The 20637-nt window shown below is 34.4% G+C and overlaps 3 protein-coding genes across 3 annotated transcripts; 2 read left to right on the top strand and 1 right to left on the bottom strand.

Annotated features, from left to right (window-relative positions):
• Positions 1–1558: 1558 nt before the first annotated feature.
• LOC149897344 (uncharacterized) lies at positions 1559–12940 on the bottom strand. The gene is made up of 15 exons (XM_090116773.1): positions 12360–12940; positions 11633–12284; positions 11085–11249; positions 10541–10704; positions 9232–9327; positions 8794–8926; positions 8331–8392; positions 7836–7969; positions 7400–7500; positions 6488–6557; positions 5952–6084; positions 4891–5017; positions 4168–4281; positions 3077–3253; positions 1559–2705 (listed from the first exon to the last, which is right to left on the bottom strand). The coding sequence occupies exons 1-15, from the start codon at positions 12813–12815 to the stop codon at positions 2536–2538; spliced, it is 2754 nt and encodes a 917-aa protein (XP_089972899.1). The 5' UTR covers positions 12816–12940; the 3' UTR covers positions 1559–2535.
• An 816-nt stretch (positions 12941–13756) lies between these two features.
• On the top strand, positions 13757–16187 carry Ufm1 (Ubiquitin-fold modifier 1). The gene is made up of 4 exons (XM_090116753.1): positions 13757–13876; positions 13969–14025; positions 15666–15796; positions 15991–16187. Coding segments are annotated over exons 1-4 (258 nt in total). The 5' UTR covers positions 13757–13874; the 3' UTR covers positions 16059–16187.
• LOC149897343 (uncharacterized) lies at positions 13795–15227 on the top strand. The gene is made up of 3 exons (XM_090116752.1): positions 13795–13876; positions 13969–14025; positions 14171–15227. Exon 3 carries the CDS (start codon positions 14205–14207, stop codon positions 15150–15152), a length of 948 nt encoding a protein of 315 aa, XP_089972878.1. The 5' UTR covers positions 13795–13876; positions 13969–14025; positions 14171–14204; the 3' UTR covers positions 15153–15227.
• Positions 16188–20637: the final 4450 nt, after the last annotated feature.

Raw genomic sequence — 20637 nt, 5'->3', positions numbered from 1 at the left:
TTTTAGAACCTTTTAATTATTGTATCGTGTTTAACACTATTTTAAGCATTTATTAAATTTGCAATTGGTTATTTAAACGGATCTCATCCGTTAAAATCTTCATCGCTTTATATTTATTCAAATAATAATAAGATACTATTTGCCATCTTTATACCATAAAAACTGATTTAGGTACTTTATCTCCCTTGAGAACATTATGTACTTTTTGAGATTCCAACTCTGTACGAAAGTACGGATTTCCAAGATATACTCAAATCCTATATAGTTATAAAAGGTTTTTAAAAGTTCACTAAAATCCCTTTCCTATATTGTAAATGAACAGCTACCAATAAGAAAATATAAAGTAATATTATTATATTTTATTACATTACATTTACAGTATAGGAACTGGACAGTAGATAACATACGAAACTCTGTGATAAACTTATTTAACGTGTGTTTTATATAATAAAATGGTTTTTGGTATTTTTTTGTTTTATTTACACATTAACCTTGTTTGAGATCATACATTTGTACCTTTTTTGTTTGTTTGTTTTGGTTATCTAAATATATGAAAATTGAGAACACTGTCGAATTAGGTTAGAATCCTGTAATGATAGTAAGTTCTATGTGATGTAAATAAATAAATAAAAATTTTACAAACTATTAGGTACATTATATTCCTTCATTGATGATTCTCTAGCTCTCATAAATTACATAACCATAATACTACCTAAATAGTCATTGGCAAAACACATCTCATCAGATTACAATCACACTTATACTTTGTCGCTTCATATTTAAGTTATAGTCAAGGTCAAATTTTATTTGAGCTTTCAACTTGCAAGAATGTTATCGCCTAAACTACATATTAAATGATCCTCTATCGAACGTGGCGAGTGAACGTGCGTGCGTGAGCGCAGCCCGCTGTAACCAAGCTGTTCTGCTTGCTTTAAAATGTCACTCAGACGTACGGCAGGAATGTTCGTTTCCCTTAATGTGGATTGGTCATTCGACTATCAGTCAGCCTTTGCAAAACGATCGGTCGTGCCGTTTGAATTTGTGACATTCTATTCCTGCTGCACTTTAAAGTTTATTATGCACTGTATTACAACCGGTCACTATATAAAAAAGTATTATAAAATTGAAAGTAATTGAATTTTTTTTTTACTTGACTATATCTAGGTAGTGTAAACTATTTCGAGTAAATCTAGCAATACTTGAATCTAGCTTTATTTATTGTTTATCTGAGAAAAATGTTGTAACGATTACAGATATAGATGAATTTTAACTTTAAGTTTCCACATAAAAACGTGATCGCATCCTAAATGTTATGAAGAATGACGCTGGTATAAAAAGAATGTCTACTGGTCTATTGTCACTAAGGCTTGGTACCATATTTTAGTTATCCCAGCCTAATTTATATGCCTTATTTAGTAACAAATTGTATACTTAGTTTATGTAAAGATTGTTAGAATTTTATGTTATGGAGAATGTTTTAGACATTGAAATGTCTTCATTTTATAGAAATGATGTCGGATAAACATATGTAAGGAACAAATAAAATAAAACAACAGTCTCATAGTTATATATCCATATATTAAATCTTTATATAATATATTAAATATCCTTACAATATATTATTTAATGTTATATTTTGGAGATCTTCACGTTCCGTCCGCTCTGAGAATTAGATTTAAGGCGAAAATGTGATCTATTAGAACCTTTTAAGCATTTATAAGATTTACATTTGGTTATTCAAACGGATCTCATCCGTATCGATATGAAAATGTTAACAAAAATAACATATTATGTTGTTTTATATAATAAAATATTATTTGGTATGTTGTTGTTTTATTTACACATAAACCTAGTTTGAGATCAGATATACAGTTAGAGAGCTTACATTTCTGCCATATATAGCTGGCATAACATTAAGTATAAGAACTTATACAAATATTTTCCTAGAATAAAACATTTCTGTACGTCTGTCTAGTGAAGCATTTAAAATTGCTTAACCTATTTGAATAATACTTTTGTTCGACTACATAATAGCATACATAAAAAATATAAAATCAGATCATTATACAAGTAAATTTTGAATTTAGTTTTTAGAGTGCTAAGTCACATTGTGTCCATTATAAAATGGAAGAGTACATTTAATCAGATCATAGTAATTACCCTACTTAGAACTAACATTATAATTTAGTCTTGCATTTCAAAGGCGCATCTTTAGAAAAAAAAGACGGGTTGCACTCCGGGAGTGCCGGCAGAAGTGAAAACTTGATTATTAACGTTGAGCATGTTTGATATTTTGGAATGGTATCCGTCTTACGCATGGAATATAAGGGCTAAATAAAATCCGTCTTACGCTTTTTCACGTGTCCTGACGCGAGTTTAAGATTTTATACCCAAAGCCGCTAAAAAAGTTTTCACTTCAAAAAGATTTTCATAGCCAATTATTTTTGAGATTAGCTTCTGTCTCCGTTGAAACTTAAACTCCTAATTAACAATTAGGGAATTTTAAATACATTTTCCAGTTCCTAACTAAATGAATTAATTATTATCAAACGAAGGGTTCTTCAATCCCGCAGACTTCTTAAAATGCGCCGCAAGCACATCGAGCGTCCGGAACGTGACGTCTTTATTTATATTTTTGTTGGTAAAACTTGTCAGCAACAGCTTCACGGCTTGTCTCAATGATTCTTCACCGAATATATACGTTTCTGAAAATGATAATTTATTTATAAAGTTATCCGTTTTATTAGCAAGTTATGATATTCAAAATCGAGAGTATAAAAAGGTTTTTTTTAGTGTAAATAAATTATTTTCAACGCGAAGGACATGTTTAGAAGGTCGCCAGTTTCTATTTGGATTAAAATCTATTAAGTATTTCTTCCAAGAAGTGACTTCTAGTGTACATACTTCTTTATACCGTATTTAATACAAAGCCAAATGTTGCGTAGCTTCTTTACAATCGAATTAAACAAACACAGAAATATCAAATTTCAGAATACCGTAAAGCAGCAATCGGACCGTCAAGTCTATTACTGGCCTTCCTTATTTGCATAAAGTAAAAAAATACCCTAAAATTTACCCGGCATTTTCTCCATGATAACCCGGACAGTTTCATCCACATTCAGTTCCCGCAGCACCTCACCGGTCGCGGGTTCGGTTCCCTCCTCAGACATACTCTCGAACACGTCGAACACTTGCTTCCGCACCCACGCTGTTAGTTCTTCCAGCCAACCAGTTATTAGCGTTTCCGCTAGGTCTGTAATGAACATTGAACTCTTGTTAAAGGGTTAATGAAAGAGGTTTTACTTTTTTTTGGTACACAATGAAAATTTTCTAGGGAAAATAAGAAGAAAACTAATAGCAAGTACACCATTTAAGGGTACCCTGTCACCTATTCTTTATTTTTTAGTAATAAAATTTTCGGTACAAATGTGAAAAATTACAAAAAAAACTATTTTTAATCTAGATGCAGGCAATGATATTAAAAGTAAAAAGGTCAGCAACACAACATTTGAACTTTAAAAACGACACTCTAATTTATACACGGTAAGATGTTAAAGTAAGATGGCATGATTCTATTATAGTGAGCGAAAAAGGGACAACTGAAGTAAAATGTCATTCTGACGTGTCGGGGCGCTAATAACCTTTCCACACCTTTTTACTTATTGCCAACACACGAATGGCTATACCAGGTAATCATTAAGCGTGCACAGTCGAAAAGTTATTATGGTCATTAGATATAGTGCTTTCGATATCAGTTTAAAGTTTATTGGTATTTGTTATAGTTATGGAATAATCTATACTAATATTGTAAAGCTATAGTTTGTTTGTTTAAACGCGCTAATCTCAGGAACTACTGGTCCGATTTGAAAAATTTCGGTTTTAGCTAGCCCATTTATCGAGGACGCTAAGACCAACAGGAGCGGAGAAATGCGGGTGAAACCGCGGAGCACAGCTAGTCTATATATATAAAACTCAAAGGTGACTGATATAGTTAATTATATCAACTATGAATTGTGGGCAGAAATGGGCTGAAATTTGGCATGCAGGTAGATGTTAGGACGTAGGCATCTGCTAAGAAAGGATTTCACGAAATTCTTGCGGGAACGGGGAAAAACGGGGATGCACGTACAAAGTCTTGGGCGGAAGCTAGTCATGTATAAAACTCACCAGCCAGTAGCAATGAAGCGAGTCGGAAGGTGACGTGTTGCGGCGCCAGCCCCAGCGCACACACCAGCTCGAAGGACGCACACCAACGGGCTCCTTCCGTTGCACACCATTCCTCTGAAATTGGCAAAATCATTAGGAAATATATGGGGTGTATACAGAAATGGTGATTGAAAGGAGTTTTGATCATCTACGTATGGTAATAGAATTCGTGGAAACAAATAAACATTTAATTTATCTTTTTATTTGCAGTCAAAGTAAACATGAGAATCAAAATTTATACAAATGATTGCTAGGGAATTATGTGTAAAAAGAAAAAAAATGTGGTTAAGGGTGATTGTAAAACGTACTATATCAAATTTTGTGAGTTATGCACTGTTTTTAATTGAAACAAAAAAGTATTATCAAAATTACAAAGCAGTTGTTGATGGACATTGCAATTCTTAGGGCTGATTTTTCAATTCGTGGTTAAAATTTATTCGTCGAATAACGTATTAAACTACCATTTAAAAAATGTATTCTCATTATCCCTATTTGACAGTTTACAGGTGGCGTTTTAATATTATCGTGTAATACTTTATTGAACGGGTAAGTTATATCCAAGGATTGAAAAATCGGCCCTTAACATGTCAACTATCCTTAAACTTTGCGTTTGTCCATTTCTTTATAGTCTCAAAATAAATATAAAATGACCGACAAAATAACATAAAATGTATACGTTCATACCAAAATCCTCCGCGCTTGCGTGTTGTATGCTGTTCCCAGCGGGCAAGTGCTGCAGCGAGTCGAGCGCCGCGTCCACGTGCGCGAGCGCGCGCCGCGACCCCACCAGCCGCGCTACCGCACCGCACACCTAAGAGATACTTATTTACTTACTCAAACCACAGAATACATAATAGTAGCTAAACGCTACAAAACGGACACTCTCCGCCTCCCGCCAAAATTAAACACTTACCTCACCCCGCAAGATCAGGCTAAAAATGGTCCACATTTTTCTGCAAGGACGATACGCAACGAAGATTGACAACATCAAATTGACTTGAAGTAATTTATTATTTTGGATTTATGATTATCGTTTTTCGTAGAAAATGGTTAGATATTGTGCTGTTTACGGATGTATTTCATCAGAAAAACGCGAATTTTTTTTTACGGTAGTCACAAATGTGCCAACCATAAAGCGTTAACACACACATTTGCAGTCTCTACAGTGTGACTGTCAAAACGATAATTTTGTATGGAGTGTCCAGGGTGTTCTCAAACTCAAACTCAAACGTTATTTATTTAAAGATGTGTACCAACAGTACCTCAATTTGTTACATATTATTGAATTATCCAATCAGACTTCTTCCAGAAGCACTTTTGAATCGTCATAACATATTTTTAACATTTACTACTTTTTACTTTACTAATTATAACTCAAACTGTAACTCAAACTCTAACTCTTACTCAAAACTTTCGCTCGCTTATTTCAATATGCGCGTAGACAGTTTTGCTTCAGACACTTTGAGCGTAATTGTGCATCTTGTTACTGCTGATGACGATGCGAATGATGAAGATGCTTATTAATTGACATTATTAACTTCACAAAAAAGCATTATTTAAATTACAAAATAATCGTTGGCATTGCAGAACTTATCATGTCGACTATCATAGGATTTTTTGCACATACCCTATATTTTATGTTCTCCACATAAATATTTAAATAAATATAAAAACCTAATAATTATTATGATACAATAGCATCATAAGAAGATGGTAATGAAGAAGCATACTAAATATAAACTCACGCTAATCTCCATACTCGTGCACACATAGTGCCACCGGCCTTCGCCCCCGCACTCCGCGCCTTCGCCCTCGCCCTCCGCCCCCACTGCTGTTTTAATTGAGTTAAATACACCCGTCACTGTTCGTTGGAATAACCTGGGAAATAATCATAATAAAATTTAGTTGGTTTAATGTTTTGTCTCTTTCTGAAGCAGGTAGTTAACAAATAAAAAAAGTTTATAATAAAATAAGTATTTCTGTGTACCAAGCCATAAATTTAAATGTATTTTCTTTCTGTGTTTCTTCCTTTCAAAAGTATAGGCCACATTCAAAAGTGATTTAATTCAAGTAGATTGAATGTGTTTTCTGTTTTTGCTAATTTTTATAGAAAACAAACTTATGGATTTTAGGTTAATCATGTATTTTAAAAAAACCTGAAGCAAAGGCTATTTTCATTTAAAATTTATTGTGTAATACCAATTTTTAATGTTTTTTAACTACTGATACGGGATTTTAAATTTGCTTATGTTTGTACATTTTTTTTAAGGAATTATCTCACCTGTCAAGCCGCTGCATGTTTGAGTTCTGTCCCGGAGACGCATTCCTTTCCAAGCTCATGTCGTATTCGTCTAAAACACACATTACAATTATTTAGTTTATTTTATTTGCTACTAGGTTTCCGACCGCGGCTTCGCCCGCGCAGTCAAAGAAAAACCCGCATAGTTCCCGTTCCCGTGGGATTTCCGGGATCGCGTCATTTTCCCGGGATAAAAAGTAGCCTATATCCTTTCTCGGGTATCAAAATATCTCCATACCAAATTTCATGAAAATTGGTTCCAGTAGTTTAGGCGTGATTGAGTAACAGACAGACAAACAGAGTTACTTTCGCATTTATAATATTAGTATGGATTATTATCTAGTATTTCCACAATTGCATTTGGAAAGAACAATTAAAAAGCATCCCCAAAATACTACTGCTACTTTGGAAGCCGGAAAAAAAAAGGTTTTTTACGAAACCTATCAATGTGAATAATTTTTGAGCTATAATGCAAAAAACTTGCAGCACAACAAAGTTTCTACACTAATATTATAAAGAGGAAAACTTTGTTTGTTTGTTTGATTGTTATGAATAGGCTCATAAACTAGTGGACCGATTTTAAAAATTCTTTCACCATTCGAAAGCTACATTATCCACGAGTAATATAGGCTATATATCATCATGCTAAGATCAACGGGAGCGGAGTAATGCGGGTTAAACCGCGCAGCACAGCTATAAGTCTATACTAATATTATAAAGAGGAAAGGTTTGTATGTATATGGTTTTCACGCATAAACTACTGGACCGATTTTGATGAAATTTGGCACACACAATCTTTAGACCCTGAGAAAGAACATAGGCTACCTTTTATTGCGAAATATGTACCACGGGCGAAGCCGGGGCGGACCGCTAGTATTAAATAAAATGGTTTACCAGCAAGTGTAGCGGTGTCCACATTCCTGGGGGAGGGGGAGGGGAGGAGTTGTGTCCTCCCCCGCGTCTCCTCTGCACTCTCCCACCAGATGTCCTCGTTCCTAGTTTAACCGAAAATAAATATATTTTTATTTCTCTATTTTACTTTTATAAAGTATTTAGTATTGTTTAATTATATTCGCGAGTATTATATATTTAGATCTTATCCGGGATAATAATATAATGATATTGAATAAACCGCGTTTAAAATCCGTTAAAATCTTAAATTTCGCAAAAGATAATTTAGAAATGATTAGTAATTCGACGCTGATTTACAATTTACATTTTTTTTAATCTAAAGCGAAAATTTTCTATTATCTATAAGTACTTTCATTTAAATTATATACTGAGAAAAATAAAAAATAAAATATTTTTTTATATACACTTTAAAACTCACCTGGGCGTGGCCTCATTAAGCAAAGACCGTAACTTAGCAATGGTGTGCGATAAATCAGCGGTTTCCTCGTATTGAGGCTCCGGAGAGTCAGACAGACTAAACGGCTGCTGTTCGAGCTTTGGTTTGCTTTGCATCTGATGAGAGAAATTTATTCATTTTAATTACATAAAAAAGTTTGTTTGTTTGAACGCGCTAATCTCAAGAATGGTCCAATTTGAAAAATTATTTCGGTGTTGGATAGCACATTTATTGAGGAAGGCTATAGGCTATATATCATCACGCTGAGACCATCAGAAGCGGAGCCACTCGTGTCAAACCGCGGAGCTTAGCTAGTATGGGGATATAGGGTTAGAAAAGCGACTTTGTTTTACACTATGTAGTGATTTGTAAGCAAAAAAATTAAAACGTTGCGGAAAATGCATTTGTTTAATGTAGTCCGTAATTAGAATGTATGAAAGAAAATTCGTAATGACATGCCAAAACAACACTTCTTACCGTACTGTCTTGTGACGTCACGCGTTGCTGTTTCACGAGAGGTGGCACCGAGTTACCGTCATCTGCAATGTTTTACTTTACTTTATAGCATTATGCAAGATAAATACTAAAATTCTCAAATCTTTCAAGGAAATTCAAGCTGCATTCAATCACTACGTTTTTTCACCAAGTAAACCAATAGCAATGGGGATGAAATAAAAACTAAAGTTTATATTTTTTGCAGCACAGTTTTCTCTTATTTCTATTTTCTGGCCACAGTCGAATGTAATATTATAGTAATAAAAAAAAACGTGTGGCACTCGGGGACTGCCGCGGTAAAGCTATTGCATGCTATGCCTTCAAGCCACACCTCCGAGCCCGTCGGAGTGGGGAGCGTGAGGTTTTTTCGTTACGGAATTTCTGGATTCGGTCCCCGCGCCCAAGGCCCGCGATAGAAGCTATGCAATAGCTTAAAAATCATTACCTTTATGTGTCGAGTTGACCTCCTTAATATCTCTATGCTCAGTGATCATGTCAAGTCTGCCCTTCTGTTTGTATGTCTCCGGCGGGGAGGTCCTGTCGTGCTTGTCTCTGCTGTTGTGTGATGGCGATTTATCCTGGTAAAGAAAGCATAGTCTGGTTATAATAAAGACAAATACTTATTTAAAACCTTTATGGTCATTATTTATAGAGAAATCGTTAGCAGTTTAGTGGTATGTCTCTTATCAAAAGAAAAAAGCAAATTTGAATTTATATTACCTGTTTCAAGAGTTTTTCTAAAGTAAATGAACAGCTTGAACCAAATCCTTTCAATTTTCGAAATCATCAATGTATGGATCACTCCCACCACTTTTGCGAATATTAGTTAAAGGACATTGTTAAATCTAGAAAAAATATAGATAGGTACATAACATAATCTCACCATTGAGTCATCGCTTAGTCCCGTGAAGCGCAGACCTTTTCTTATTCCGGCGATTCCCTTGTCCAAGAGCCCTTCCATCATACCAGCTGCTTCATCCTGTATATTTAATCTTGTTACAGCATAAATACTTTACGTTACGTATTATTTGCTTGATATTTTATTAAATCTATTTCAGTTTTCTGTGAAACACACTTTATGTCACGTTCTTAGGATGTAATTTGCAATATATTGTTATAAAATTATTTTTAACGTCGCCTTTAATATAACCATGAATTCCGTTACATTTAAAAGTGTTGCTTTATTGCGATTCTATGAATTTTGATTTTACCCAATACCCGCTTTTTCTCAATAGTTTAAAGCCATGCTTCTCAAGTAATCCCCACCAGAAAAAAGCCCTGCTGTTTTTTGCATATAATAATAAATTTCAGAGTAGGGGGTAAGCAAAGGATGGAAGTTAGAAGTCATTGAAGTCGGCTAAAACACATGTTCAAGCAAACATGCAAACACGCCATGCATAGACACAGACACATTTGGACAATTTCGTGTAGGTAGTTAATTTTAAACATTCACTCATATGTTATATGACTTACCACAGTCTATACTCTATGGTCAACTGAGATTTTATTAAATTCTTTAGGTTTGTTTATAAATCTATTTATGTTTATTTAAATTTAATACATTTTAATTATATATTTTGTTTGAAGGAACATCACACCACAAAGAAATTTGTGATACAGACCAATAACAAAACTTTCCATTTCTTTAAACACTTGAAAATAAGACAACCCGCAAACCACAGGGCAAGAAAAGCTTAAATATAAAACATCTGGATACACACATTTACTTCCTTAAAACCATAATCTGTTAATAATCTAATGACATACTTACAATGAAAAACTAAACTCACAACCACGCTCAAAATTTGTCCAAAGCAAAACTCTGCCCACATGTGTATTAAGCAGAGTTTTCTAATGACCTATACAATAGTGAAAATTACCATGAAATGAAGTTTTGACCACCTTCTAATCACTACATAGAATAAAACAAAGTCGCTTTCTCTGTCCCTATGTATGCTTAAATCTTTAAAACTACGCAACGGATTTTGATATGTTTTTTTTAATAGATAGAGCGATTCAAGAGGAATGTTTTAGTATATAATTTATTATGTTTTAGACAAAGCGGGCGAAGCCGCGGGCGGAAAGCTAGTAGGCTATAATTGTGAATCTAGTTATAGTAGATAAATGTATAGAATTATTTTTGTGTATCCAGAGTTTCGTTAAGGAAAAGCAGATAGTTCGTGCAAACATACACTGGGCTTGACATCTACGTGCAACGGGACCTGTAGGTCTCCAATCTTCGTCTTGGCTTGATGTACTGTAGTTTGGAGGTCTTTTAGTAGAGCATCTGTTGCTTTTGGGCTGCTTTTCGTTTCTTTATGCGGCTCTGCATCTAGTTCTATTGCGTCTTCTTCACCTGGTTGTTTATTAGGTAAACAATTCAATAATTTTTTATTTCAGCTATTATAAAATTTTTTATTTCAGCTAATATAAAATTCATATGCATACCATTATTGCATCGTGTAGCTCAGTTACGCAACATTTAATAATTGTTAGGGTTTCGGAAGTTTCAGAAAAATAGTTAGGCCACATTTATTTGCCAAATGGATAATCGTCATTATCAATTTAGTTAACAGTGCTTAAAATAAGTAAACAATGATTTGGTTTAAGTTTACAGTCAACTATAATATTTAGAGGTTGTTCATTGGTTTAAATAAAAAAAATGTATTGTCATTTTGAGACACCGATTTCCGCATTACGAAAATAAGAATGTTGTGTAAACATATAAATCCTTACCAAACCACAGTGGCTGTGGTGACGCCGCTCGTAAATTAGGACTATGTTCACTATCTTCATGTCCCCACAAGCGACTGAGAGTCAGCTCGTCCAGACTGGCCAAAAGATCCTGGCCCATACTGATGCACTGGAGGTCCATGTCTGTTTCCCAGGTTTTGACGCTACCTAGAAGTAAATTACGTAAATATTACATAGGTAAAATTGTTACATAAAGTATGTATATCTATTTTGCCACATTTTTTTAAAAATTAAAGAGTTTCAAAACAAGGTAAATGACTTTGTACTGGTATCAAATTATGCCTTGAAAATGTTTATTTTAACATATTTATGAAAACTTCTATAAACAGTAGCAGATTAAGCTAATTAGTAAAAGTAAAATGTTTATTGCAGTTATTAATGAATAAAGTTTTACTTAAAATAAAATGCTTAAGGAAAATAAATTAAAAAAATAATAGCATGTGGAGCCACAGATTTATGTCTTTGCTCCCTAACATGCAATGAGAGTGAATGATCATAATGAAGATGATTTTAATTACTTTCTAGCTTACCCTCGATGATTCTATCATATATTTTAACTTCATTTCTGCCCTGTCTGCCCCGTCTCTGCCTGAGAACAGGCTTTATCTCCACCGGCTCTGAAAGAGGCAATACCTCTTTTGCCTCTACACATCTATCATTTTTTATTTCCTCTTTCTTTATAGGTTCTATAACACGTTCAATTGTTTTTGGCTCATTATTGACTTCTTCTAGTTTTTCAATTTTAGTTTCTGTATCATTTGAGCATTCAGGTTTTAATGGTACTTCTGTTTTTTCACGAGTAGATTTAACATTGGTAGAACTAGTCAAAAGTACATATATCTTATTATTCAACCAGACTGGGTCAGCTATTGTAGTGTCAATGAATGTGTCAAGTTTCTTGGCTAATATTCTTATTAGGAGTTCAGAATTTGGTGTGTCCCACAATTCCCAAGGAACCAGTTCTTTTAAAATTATTCTTATTATGTTAATACAGTGATCTGCAGTCATGGTTTTTTTACACTTGTTATCAAAGATGGGATGTGACTTTTTATACAAAGTTTCAATGCTTTCAGATGGTGTCTTTTCCTGCCTTTTTATAGCTTTTTTGTATTCCTTTATATGGCTTACTAAAACCGCGCAAATGTGTACATATACATCTTTGGTTTCAATCTTGTTACATATCTAAAAAGGACAATACAATGTTGACTTAGATTATGACACATATTTACAAATTAATTTATAATATATTTATTTTACCTGAAAAGCTTTGCTGACCATTTGATCCAGTAATTGTTTGCAAGCAAATGGGAAACTAATTTCCTGTGAAATATAATGGATGTACCATGATGACACCAATTTTCTTTCAAGTACAGTTGTGATAACACTTATTTCGTTTGTATCATACTCCTTCAGCTCTGTGGGTTTCAATTTCTTTGGGATTTTCGGCAAAATATTCGTAATCAAGAGCGCGAAGGGATATTTCTCCACAATATTTTCTAGATCGTATTTAATGGGCTTATTTAAATGTAAGAGCCATTGGATACATTTAAAACTGAATATTACTGAGAATATAAATAAGAAAAGAGTGTAAATTATGAACCACCAACCGGTTAGTGGCGAAATATTAGTTGCATAGTTAAGCAATGTGCAAATTATAGTGGTACTACACGAAACAATCGTAATACTTTCAAGTATATTCCGTTTCATCAACATTTTTAGATAACCGTTGGTCACTTCACGTAATTTAACAATAGTCTCGATATCTCCTTTTATTGATTTTTTGTGTGAGTTGCGACAAGATTTGACGTCGACTGAAAAATATAAACAAATTAACGTCAAACAGTCACGCAAGTCGCAAAGTCAATTGCACGCCTCATATGCGAAGCGTTGAGGTGGGTACTACTGTCACTTCGCGCAAAACATCTGATTTTTCAAACTTAAAATGTCTTTATGTATCATACATTGCACTTGTAAGATAATACATACACACACATATTAAGAAAAAACACTATTTTTAACGTTCATGATATTTTTGATGTCATTTTTGTTATTTAAACTAGATATAAAACAGTTTAAAAAAGTTCTGTCTTGGACGTCCGTGTGTCTGTAATCTGTATGTGCGGATCCTTTTTCTTGTTAACACGATAGCGACCGAAATACTTTACTAATCGAGTCTTTTTTTTTCTCTTACGCTTGAGTATGCTCAGGAATAGAACCCTTTCATTTTTCAGGGTCTGATTCGATGTAGTTTAATTGTTATTAAATAAACAAAAATAATAATTAATAAATATTTATTAAAAAAAATTATGAGGCGTGCACTTTTTTCTTACTATTTTGACATTCCTCTGAGATTTTGACATACTTGCAAGACAGTCAAGGCAAGGAAGAAGTCTCGTAGGGGAAATCGTTTAAATTATAATATTTTCCTTGTGTATTTTTCCGTAAGAGATTAAAGCCATACAATACCGTGAGTTTAACATATGGAATGTTTTTTTTCCTCTTATAGTTTTTAACTTATATTTTTCGGCAAGCTCTTCCCTGCAGAGGCGCTTCCATAAATAATTAACGCTTTTCTATACACTTTTTACAACATGTAACATTTATGTATATGATTCTATGATTTCTTGGATTTGTCATCAATTCATCATCAATGAGCCCACGTCAATACGTCAAAAATGTCACAAGTTGAAATGTCATAATCTCGAATTTTAACCTTGCATGAAAGTAACAACATATTTTCTCTTGATATTGAATTAAATCTCTCTATACAAAATGTAAGTAAAATCTAATAAATACTGTAACCGTGATAACATCATTTTACAAATAATACACTGTTCTTTAATTTGTGTAAATGTATTTTTTTCAGGTCTAAAGTTACCTTCAAGATAACACTTACATCGGATCCTAAACTCCCTTTCAAAGTGTAAGTTAATGTTTATGTTAATTATAATTATGAGGTATGAGGATGTAACTTCAATATTTTACTTAATTATTAAACTTGACTAGTAAAAGATTCATGTTTTATATTTATCAAACATGTTTATAATTGATAGATTTTTGTTTGGCAGATGCTGAATTATGGTGAAATAATATTGAAGTTACATGTTCAGCGCGATGGATACAGCTGTAGTACAACAATTTCTTAACCTGTTCCAAGATTTTATAAACATTTGTCAGTTAGAGAATTGGCCAAATAATGACACTACAGAAGAGGAAATTAAGAATGCATTCCTATTATCAATACACATAGAAAAATGTGTTGATAGATTACAGAAAAAGTTGTTAATTGATGATTTCTTAGCCACATTAAATTCAATAAAGAGTACTCCATGTTTACTGTTTAAAAAATGTTTATGTGACCCACCAAAATATATATTACGAAAAGTAGTAACATCAACTTGTAAAGTCACTTTATTGGATGTTTCTTTTAAAATATTTTTAAACCTTTTCTCTGAAGAGAAAGTTGAACTGTGTTTATCTGATTTAATGACAGAAGCAGCTTCTAAAGAGACACTTGTAAATAATCTTTCAATAGAATTTCCAAAAGACAAATTAGTAATTTTTAAGAGCCAGTTTATTTTAATAGAATATAATGATAAGATAGAAAATGAAGAAGCAATTATAAATATGCTTAATAATGGTGATAAAGAAACTATTGAATTGTTAATGGTTTGTATGTTGAATAAGGATGTAAAATTTTGTAATGCAGTTAGCTTTATTGTGAACTCTTTTATTAGTTTCATGACTACAAAAAATTGCTCTAAGAAAAAATTCTGGAGAGATTTTTTGAACACTGAAAAATCTACATTAACAGTGTTGTTTTTAAATCATGGTGATTTATATAAAATTGTGTGTAAGGCTTTGATGGACTGTGGCAGGTTATTAAAAGAGAATATGTCAGCTGAATATTTTTACATAGATTTGACTTATTCTGAGCTAGTTAGAATAACAAATGGTATTTGTGAGAATGAAAACCTCAAACTTGAATTTATGGACATAGTTAATGAAAAGAATGAGGATGTAAAATTTTGGGAAATTATTTTATCGTGATTATTATCAAAATTTTAGTTTTAATATTTATAAATCATTGTGGATTGAAGCTTTAAATATATGCTTATACTTGCAGTTCGGTTGTTTTATTTTTATGCAATTAAATATGAAACCTATTAAGCTAATTGGATTGAAATATGTGGTAATTAAGGCAATTGAATCATTAAAATATATTTCTACACAAAATATAGTAACTGGTTTCCACACCAAGAACAATTCAAATATAATACTGAAAATAGACTTGCGTAAAAAGACAATTTTATAATTTAAGCAGTCAGGTTTCTTTCCCATTTATGGAGACTACATGCTGCATATAAATTATTATAAACTCTCTTATAACTGTTATTTTAATTTTTTTTTTGATATTACTGCGACCAGGCAATCTGTTAGGTAACAATTGGCCTTTATATTGTTTGGAACTCCATCCGGGAACATGATATTGTTTCAACGGGCTGGTCCAACGACTCCACCCTTGTAGTCCAGTGTTATAAGTTATTTAAATTATTCTTCTAGGTTAAGTGTCCCTGAGGCCACACCCTTCACAGCAGTGCTGAAGTTTGCTGCAGAGGAGTTCAGAGTGGAGCCTGCAACCAGTGCCATCATTACTGATGATGGAATCGGTATCAACCCTCAACAGACAGCTGGTAAGATTATCTCTAAAGCTCCATTCTAAAAAGTAGCGCTACTTATAGAGAAGATTTTCACCTATTAAATTCGGAATAAGCTTTATTTTGTGCTAAGTAAAATTAACCAATAGTAAATAGAAATAATCATACATGATGATAGATGGCAAAATAAGTAGGTAAATAAAATTTTTTAAAAATATTTTTTTTTGCAGGAAATGTGTTCCTGAAGCATGGTTCCGAACTCAGGTTAATTCCAAGAGACAGAGTGGGATCTATATGAAGAACACATAGAGAACATTCCGATATATTTGCAAGTGTAATTATGTAATATTTGCCATAAAAGATCTTTACCAAATGTATTGAAATAGGATGAACGCTGCTAGCAAATTATTTTTACCAATTGGATTTGTGGGATGATGTTACTTGCGTCCGTGGGATATACCATCTAATCCTAGACCCACCCCACACGTGTCCCCTGGGTGGTGCCAATCAAGTAACAACGCCGAGTCTCAGGCGGCGGTTAACTATCCTGACGAGCGAAAGCTTGCAAGATGATGATAGGAAATGATCATCAGCCCGTAAACCCTTGGTCATGTCTCATGGGAACGGTGGTCTTGGCTTAATCGCCTGGGCCAAGAGGTAGTCCTCCTCTATAAAAAAACCCCAATTCTAAGGTGGGATACGCGCCGATAGAATGAATGGTTGATGGGTTATCAGCTCCTAGCGCCAACCTCAATGGACCTGGCTAACATTGTTGTACAGTGCCTTCACATGGGAATGGGCGTTACCCTGTGTGTGACTTTCTAATCGACCCTACTCGTGGGAACAGAAATGGAATTGTCTCAAAAAAATATAAAAGCTACTGAATCTGATAAAACGCAAAATAAAACACTAACACAACAAATCTTTCACCCAGCCTTGTTCAACAGGACTAGAACTCAATCTTTAACGAACCTAGACCACCCTACTCCAATCCAAACACAAGCATCTACTTGTCACACTGAAAATGATGTATGGACAGAAGTCCCTATCAGAAAAAGACAGCGTGATAGTCCAGAAAACAATGCAACACAAAAACAAAAAAAAACTTGACACCTACTGGCTAAGTCAAACTACTCCAACTTCTAACAGCTTCTCAGAATTAGATAAGGACGTCCAAGAACCAACAAATAGTAAGGATCTTGAAAAACCTGTCAAACCACCTCCAATATTTGTGGACAGAGTTAGCAACATAAAACCATTGCTTAAAATGTTAGATGACGTAGGAGAAAACAATTACGAGGTGAAAATCCTCCGTAATGAACAAGTCAGAATACAACCCAAAACTGCTGAATTATATACCAAAATAGTTAAGGAACTGAATGGAAAAAACACAGAGTTTTACACATATAAACCTAAACAAGACAGATGTTTTAAAGTAGTGATTAAAAAACTTCACCCATCTACTGATCTGGAGGAAATAAAAGCTGAATTGGAAGCATATGGGCATAGAGTACAAAATATCTGGAATGTCAAACAAAGAATTACCAAAAAGGCCTTGCCAATATTTTTCATAGAAATAGAAGCCAACAGTAATAATAAAAACATTTATGACCTAAAGAGCCTACTACATTGCCGGATTAAAATAGAACCACCTAGACCGAAGCGAGACATACCACAGTGCGCAAACTGCCAGCAATATGGTCACACTAGGAAATATTGCTTCAGAAAACCAAAATGTATTAAATGTGCTGGTGATCATGCATCAAGCAACTGTGAACGCAAAGGAAGGTCGGACTCGGTTAAATGTATACTTTGTGAAGGAAACCATCCTGCAAACTACAAAGGATGCTCTGTTTACAAAGAACTTCAAAAAATAAGGTACCCCCCGGAACCAATTAAACAAAGACATGTAGATAAGCGTAAAAGTAATCTGAACAAAGAAACGACAAACCATATTAAAGAATTTTCCGACAAGCTTACATATAGCCAAGCACTAACATCCAAAAATGAGGGTTCTCATTCACAACAAAATAATGAACTGCAAATGACATCAGAGAAGACCACTGACATGAAGGAAATGATAAATACTATGACACAGCTCATGCAGCAATTGACTTCTATGACTCACCTCCTGATGGAAATAATGACAAAATTATCACATTCAATGCCCTAAAAATTGCGATATGGAACGCTAATGGGCTCCCACACCACATCCTCGAAGTTGAGATGTTCCTAAAAACAAACAAAATTGATATCTTCCTATTATCTGAGACACACTTCACAAATAAAAACTACATTAATATTCCTAACTATATTTACTACCAAACAATGCACCCAGATGGCACAGCACATGGTGGTTCCGCAATCCTAATAAAAAATAACATCAGACACTATGAGACACATAAATATAGCACTCCTGAAATACAAGGGACAAGTGTAGTTGTTGAAGACTGGCGTGGTAATCTTACTGTCACTGCACTGTACTCTCCACCAAAACATAATTTAAAAAAAGAAGATTATATCCGCTTCTTCAGATCATTGGGACCCAGATTCATTGCAGGTGGGGACTACAACTCCAAAAACACTCTCTGGGGATCACGCTTAACCACTCCGAAAGGAAGACAGCTTCAGGCAGCCTTAAATGACCTCCAATTAGAAACGGTGTCTAGTAGTGAACCAACTTACTGGCCAACAGACCCAAGAAAAATCCCAGACTTGGTAGACTTCTGTGTCATAAAAGGCATTCCATTAAATAACTGTAAATGCGAATCCTCTCTAGATCTGTCATCAGATCACAGTGTAGTGCTGGTAGATATATCTGAAAAAATTATTAGAACTGAACCTGTGACACGGCTGCATGGTAAAAATACTGATTGGGATATGTTTCGCAGAAGTGTAGAGTCCTGTATAAACCTTAAGTTACCACTGAAAACCCACGAAGACATAGAACAAGGTGTAGAACATTTTAATTACTGTGTTCAGAATGCAGCCTGGAGCAGCACTCCTGCTTCCAAAAGGTATGACAAAGTGGACTGTCCAATGCCCATTCGTGAGCTGTTAGCGGAGAAGCGAAGAGCGCGTAAACTGTGGCAGCAAACCAGATACCCAAATGATAAAAGACGTCTTAATACCTTATCAGCCAAGCTCAAAAAACTACTTCAAACTGCACGAGACGACAATATCGAATGTCACTTGCGTAATCTGGACGCCAAGGCTTCAAGTGACTATTCGCTCTGGAAAACCGTAAAGAAGCTGAAAAGACCCATCAGTCACAAGCACCCTATTCGGAAAAAAGATGGCACATGGGCAAAGAGTGATCCAGAGAAGGGAGAAACCTTTGCGTCTCATCTAAAGGAAGTCTTTGTTCCAAATCCTTGTCAAAAAATTATGACAACCGATATGATGAATCGCCTTAAAAGCATTGATGATCCCTACCAGCTTGATCTCCCAATAAAGAAAATAAAAAAGGGTGAACTTATAGCAGTTATAAAAACTTTGAAACAGAATAAAGCTCCTGGATATGACCTTATAACTGTTAAAACGCTGAAAGAACTACCAGACTCAGCATTAATATTTTTGACTCAGTTGTTCAACTGTATAATATCGAGAGGCATTTTCCCACGGCAATGGAAAGTGGCACAGGTCATATTGATCCTGAAACCTGGTAAGGCTCCAGAAGAAGTGTCTTCTTACAGGCCGATAAGTTTGCTTCCTACTCTTTCCAAAGTAATAGAGATTCTTTACTTGAAAAGGTTGAACTCAGTTATAGATGAAAACAAAATCATACCGGACCACCAATTCGGATTTAGACAAAACCATGGAACCACAGAACAAATTCACCGACTGGTAGAAAAAATTCACAAAGCTTACGAGGCCAAAAAATACTGCAGTGCAGTGTTTCTTGACATATCACAGGCTTTTGATAGAGTCTGGCATCAGGGCCTACTATATAAAATAAAAACTAAATTACCAACTAATCACTTCATATTTCTCAAGTCCTATCTAGAGGACAGACACTACCAAGTAAGGCAAGGAGAATATGTTACGACCCTTCACAAAGCTCACGCCGGAGTTCCCCAAGGAAGTGTACTCGGTCCTACACTGTACCTGCTATTTACAGCAGATTTGCCCATGACAGATGGCGTGGTAATTGGAACTTTTGCTGACGACACTGCAGCCCTAGCGATCCACGAAAATCCAGTACAAGCTAGTGAAAACCTCCAAGTCTGTCTTGATAAAATTACAGATTGGTTATCAACCTGGCGAATTAAAGCCAATGAAAAGAAGTCTGTACAGGTAACATTTGCGACTCGTTACGGCTCGTGCTCACAAGTGTCTCTCAATGGTGTACCTATTCCTCAGGCCGATGGCGCGAAATACCTTGGCATCTATCTGGATCGCAGACTCACATGGAGAACACATATTTTTACTAAACGTAAAGCCCTTGGCATTCAACTGAGAAAAATGTACTGGCTCCTCAACAAAAAATCTAAACTCTCGTTGGAAAATAAATTACTTTTGTACAAAAGCATCATTAAACCAATCTGGACCTATGGGATCCAGTTATGGGGAACTGCTTCCAACTCCAATATCGAAATTTTGCAAAGGTTTCAATCGAAAATGCTTAGACTAATCACAAACGCTCCTTGGTATGTTACAAACCAACAGTTACACCACGATCTTAAAATTCGAACAGTTAAAGACGAAATCAAGCACTCTATGAGCTCCTACAAAAAAAGACTTGATAAACATCCAAATGCTTTGGCCATGGATTTAATGAAAAACGACACAAGATTCCAAAGACTTAAAAGAAAAGCTCCCATAGATTTATAAGAAAAGAAAAAAAAAAAAAAAAAAAAAAAAAAAAAAAAAAAAAA

The sequence above is a fragment of the Colias eurytheme genome, chromosome 26 (assembly GCF_061535395.1).
Source record: "Colias eurytheme isolate Ceu_HAF_F1 chromosome 26, ilColEury1 Martin Lab GWU primary, whole genome shotgun sequence".
In the NCBI taxonomy this organism is placed as follows: domain Eukaryota; kingdom Metazoa; phylum Arthropoda; class Insecta; order Lepidoptera; family Pieridae; genus Colias; species Colias eurytheme.
This window is presented reverse-complemented; position numbering and strand designations above follow the sequence as displayed.

Bases quoted from the DNA above. Each gene is read 5' to 3' on its own strand.
- Ufm1 (XM_090116753.1), top strand. The intron at 14,026-15,665 runs GTAAGTTAATGT...TTATTCTTCTAG, and splicing joins CCTAAACTCCCTTTCAAAGT to GTTAAGTGTCCCTGAGGCCA. The intron at 15,797-15,990 runs GTAAGATTATCT...TTTTTTTTGCAG, and splicing joins CAACCCTCAACAGACAGCTG to GAAATGTGTTCCTGAAGCAT.
- LOC149897343 (XM_090116752.1), top strand. From the start codon at position 14,205: ATGTTCAGCGCGATGGATACAGCTGTAGTACAACAATTTCTTAACCTG.
- LOC149897344 (XM_090116773.1), bottom strand. From the start codon at position 12,815: ATGTTGATGAAACGGAATATACTTGAAAGTATTACGATTGTTTCGTGT. The intron at 11,250-11,632 runs GTAAGCTAGAAA...ATTTACTTCTAG, and splicing joins ATATGATAGAATCATCGAGG to GTAGCGTCAAAACCTGGGAA. The intron at 3,254-4,167 runs GTGAGTTTTATA...TGTTCATTACAG, and splicing joins CGCTTCATTGCTACTGGCTG to ACCTAGCGGAAACGCTAATA.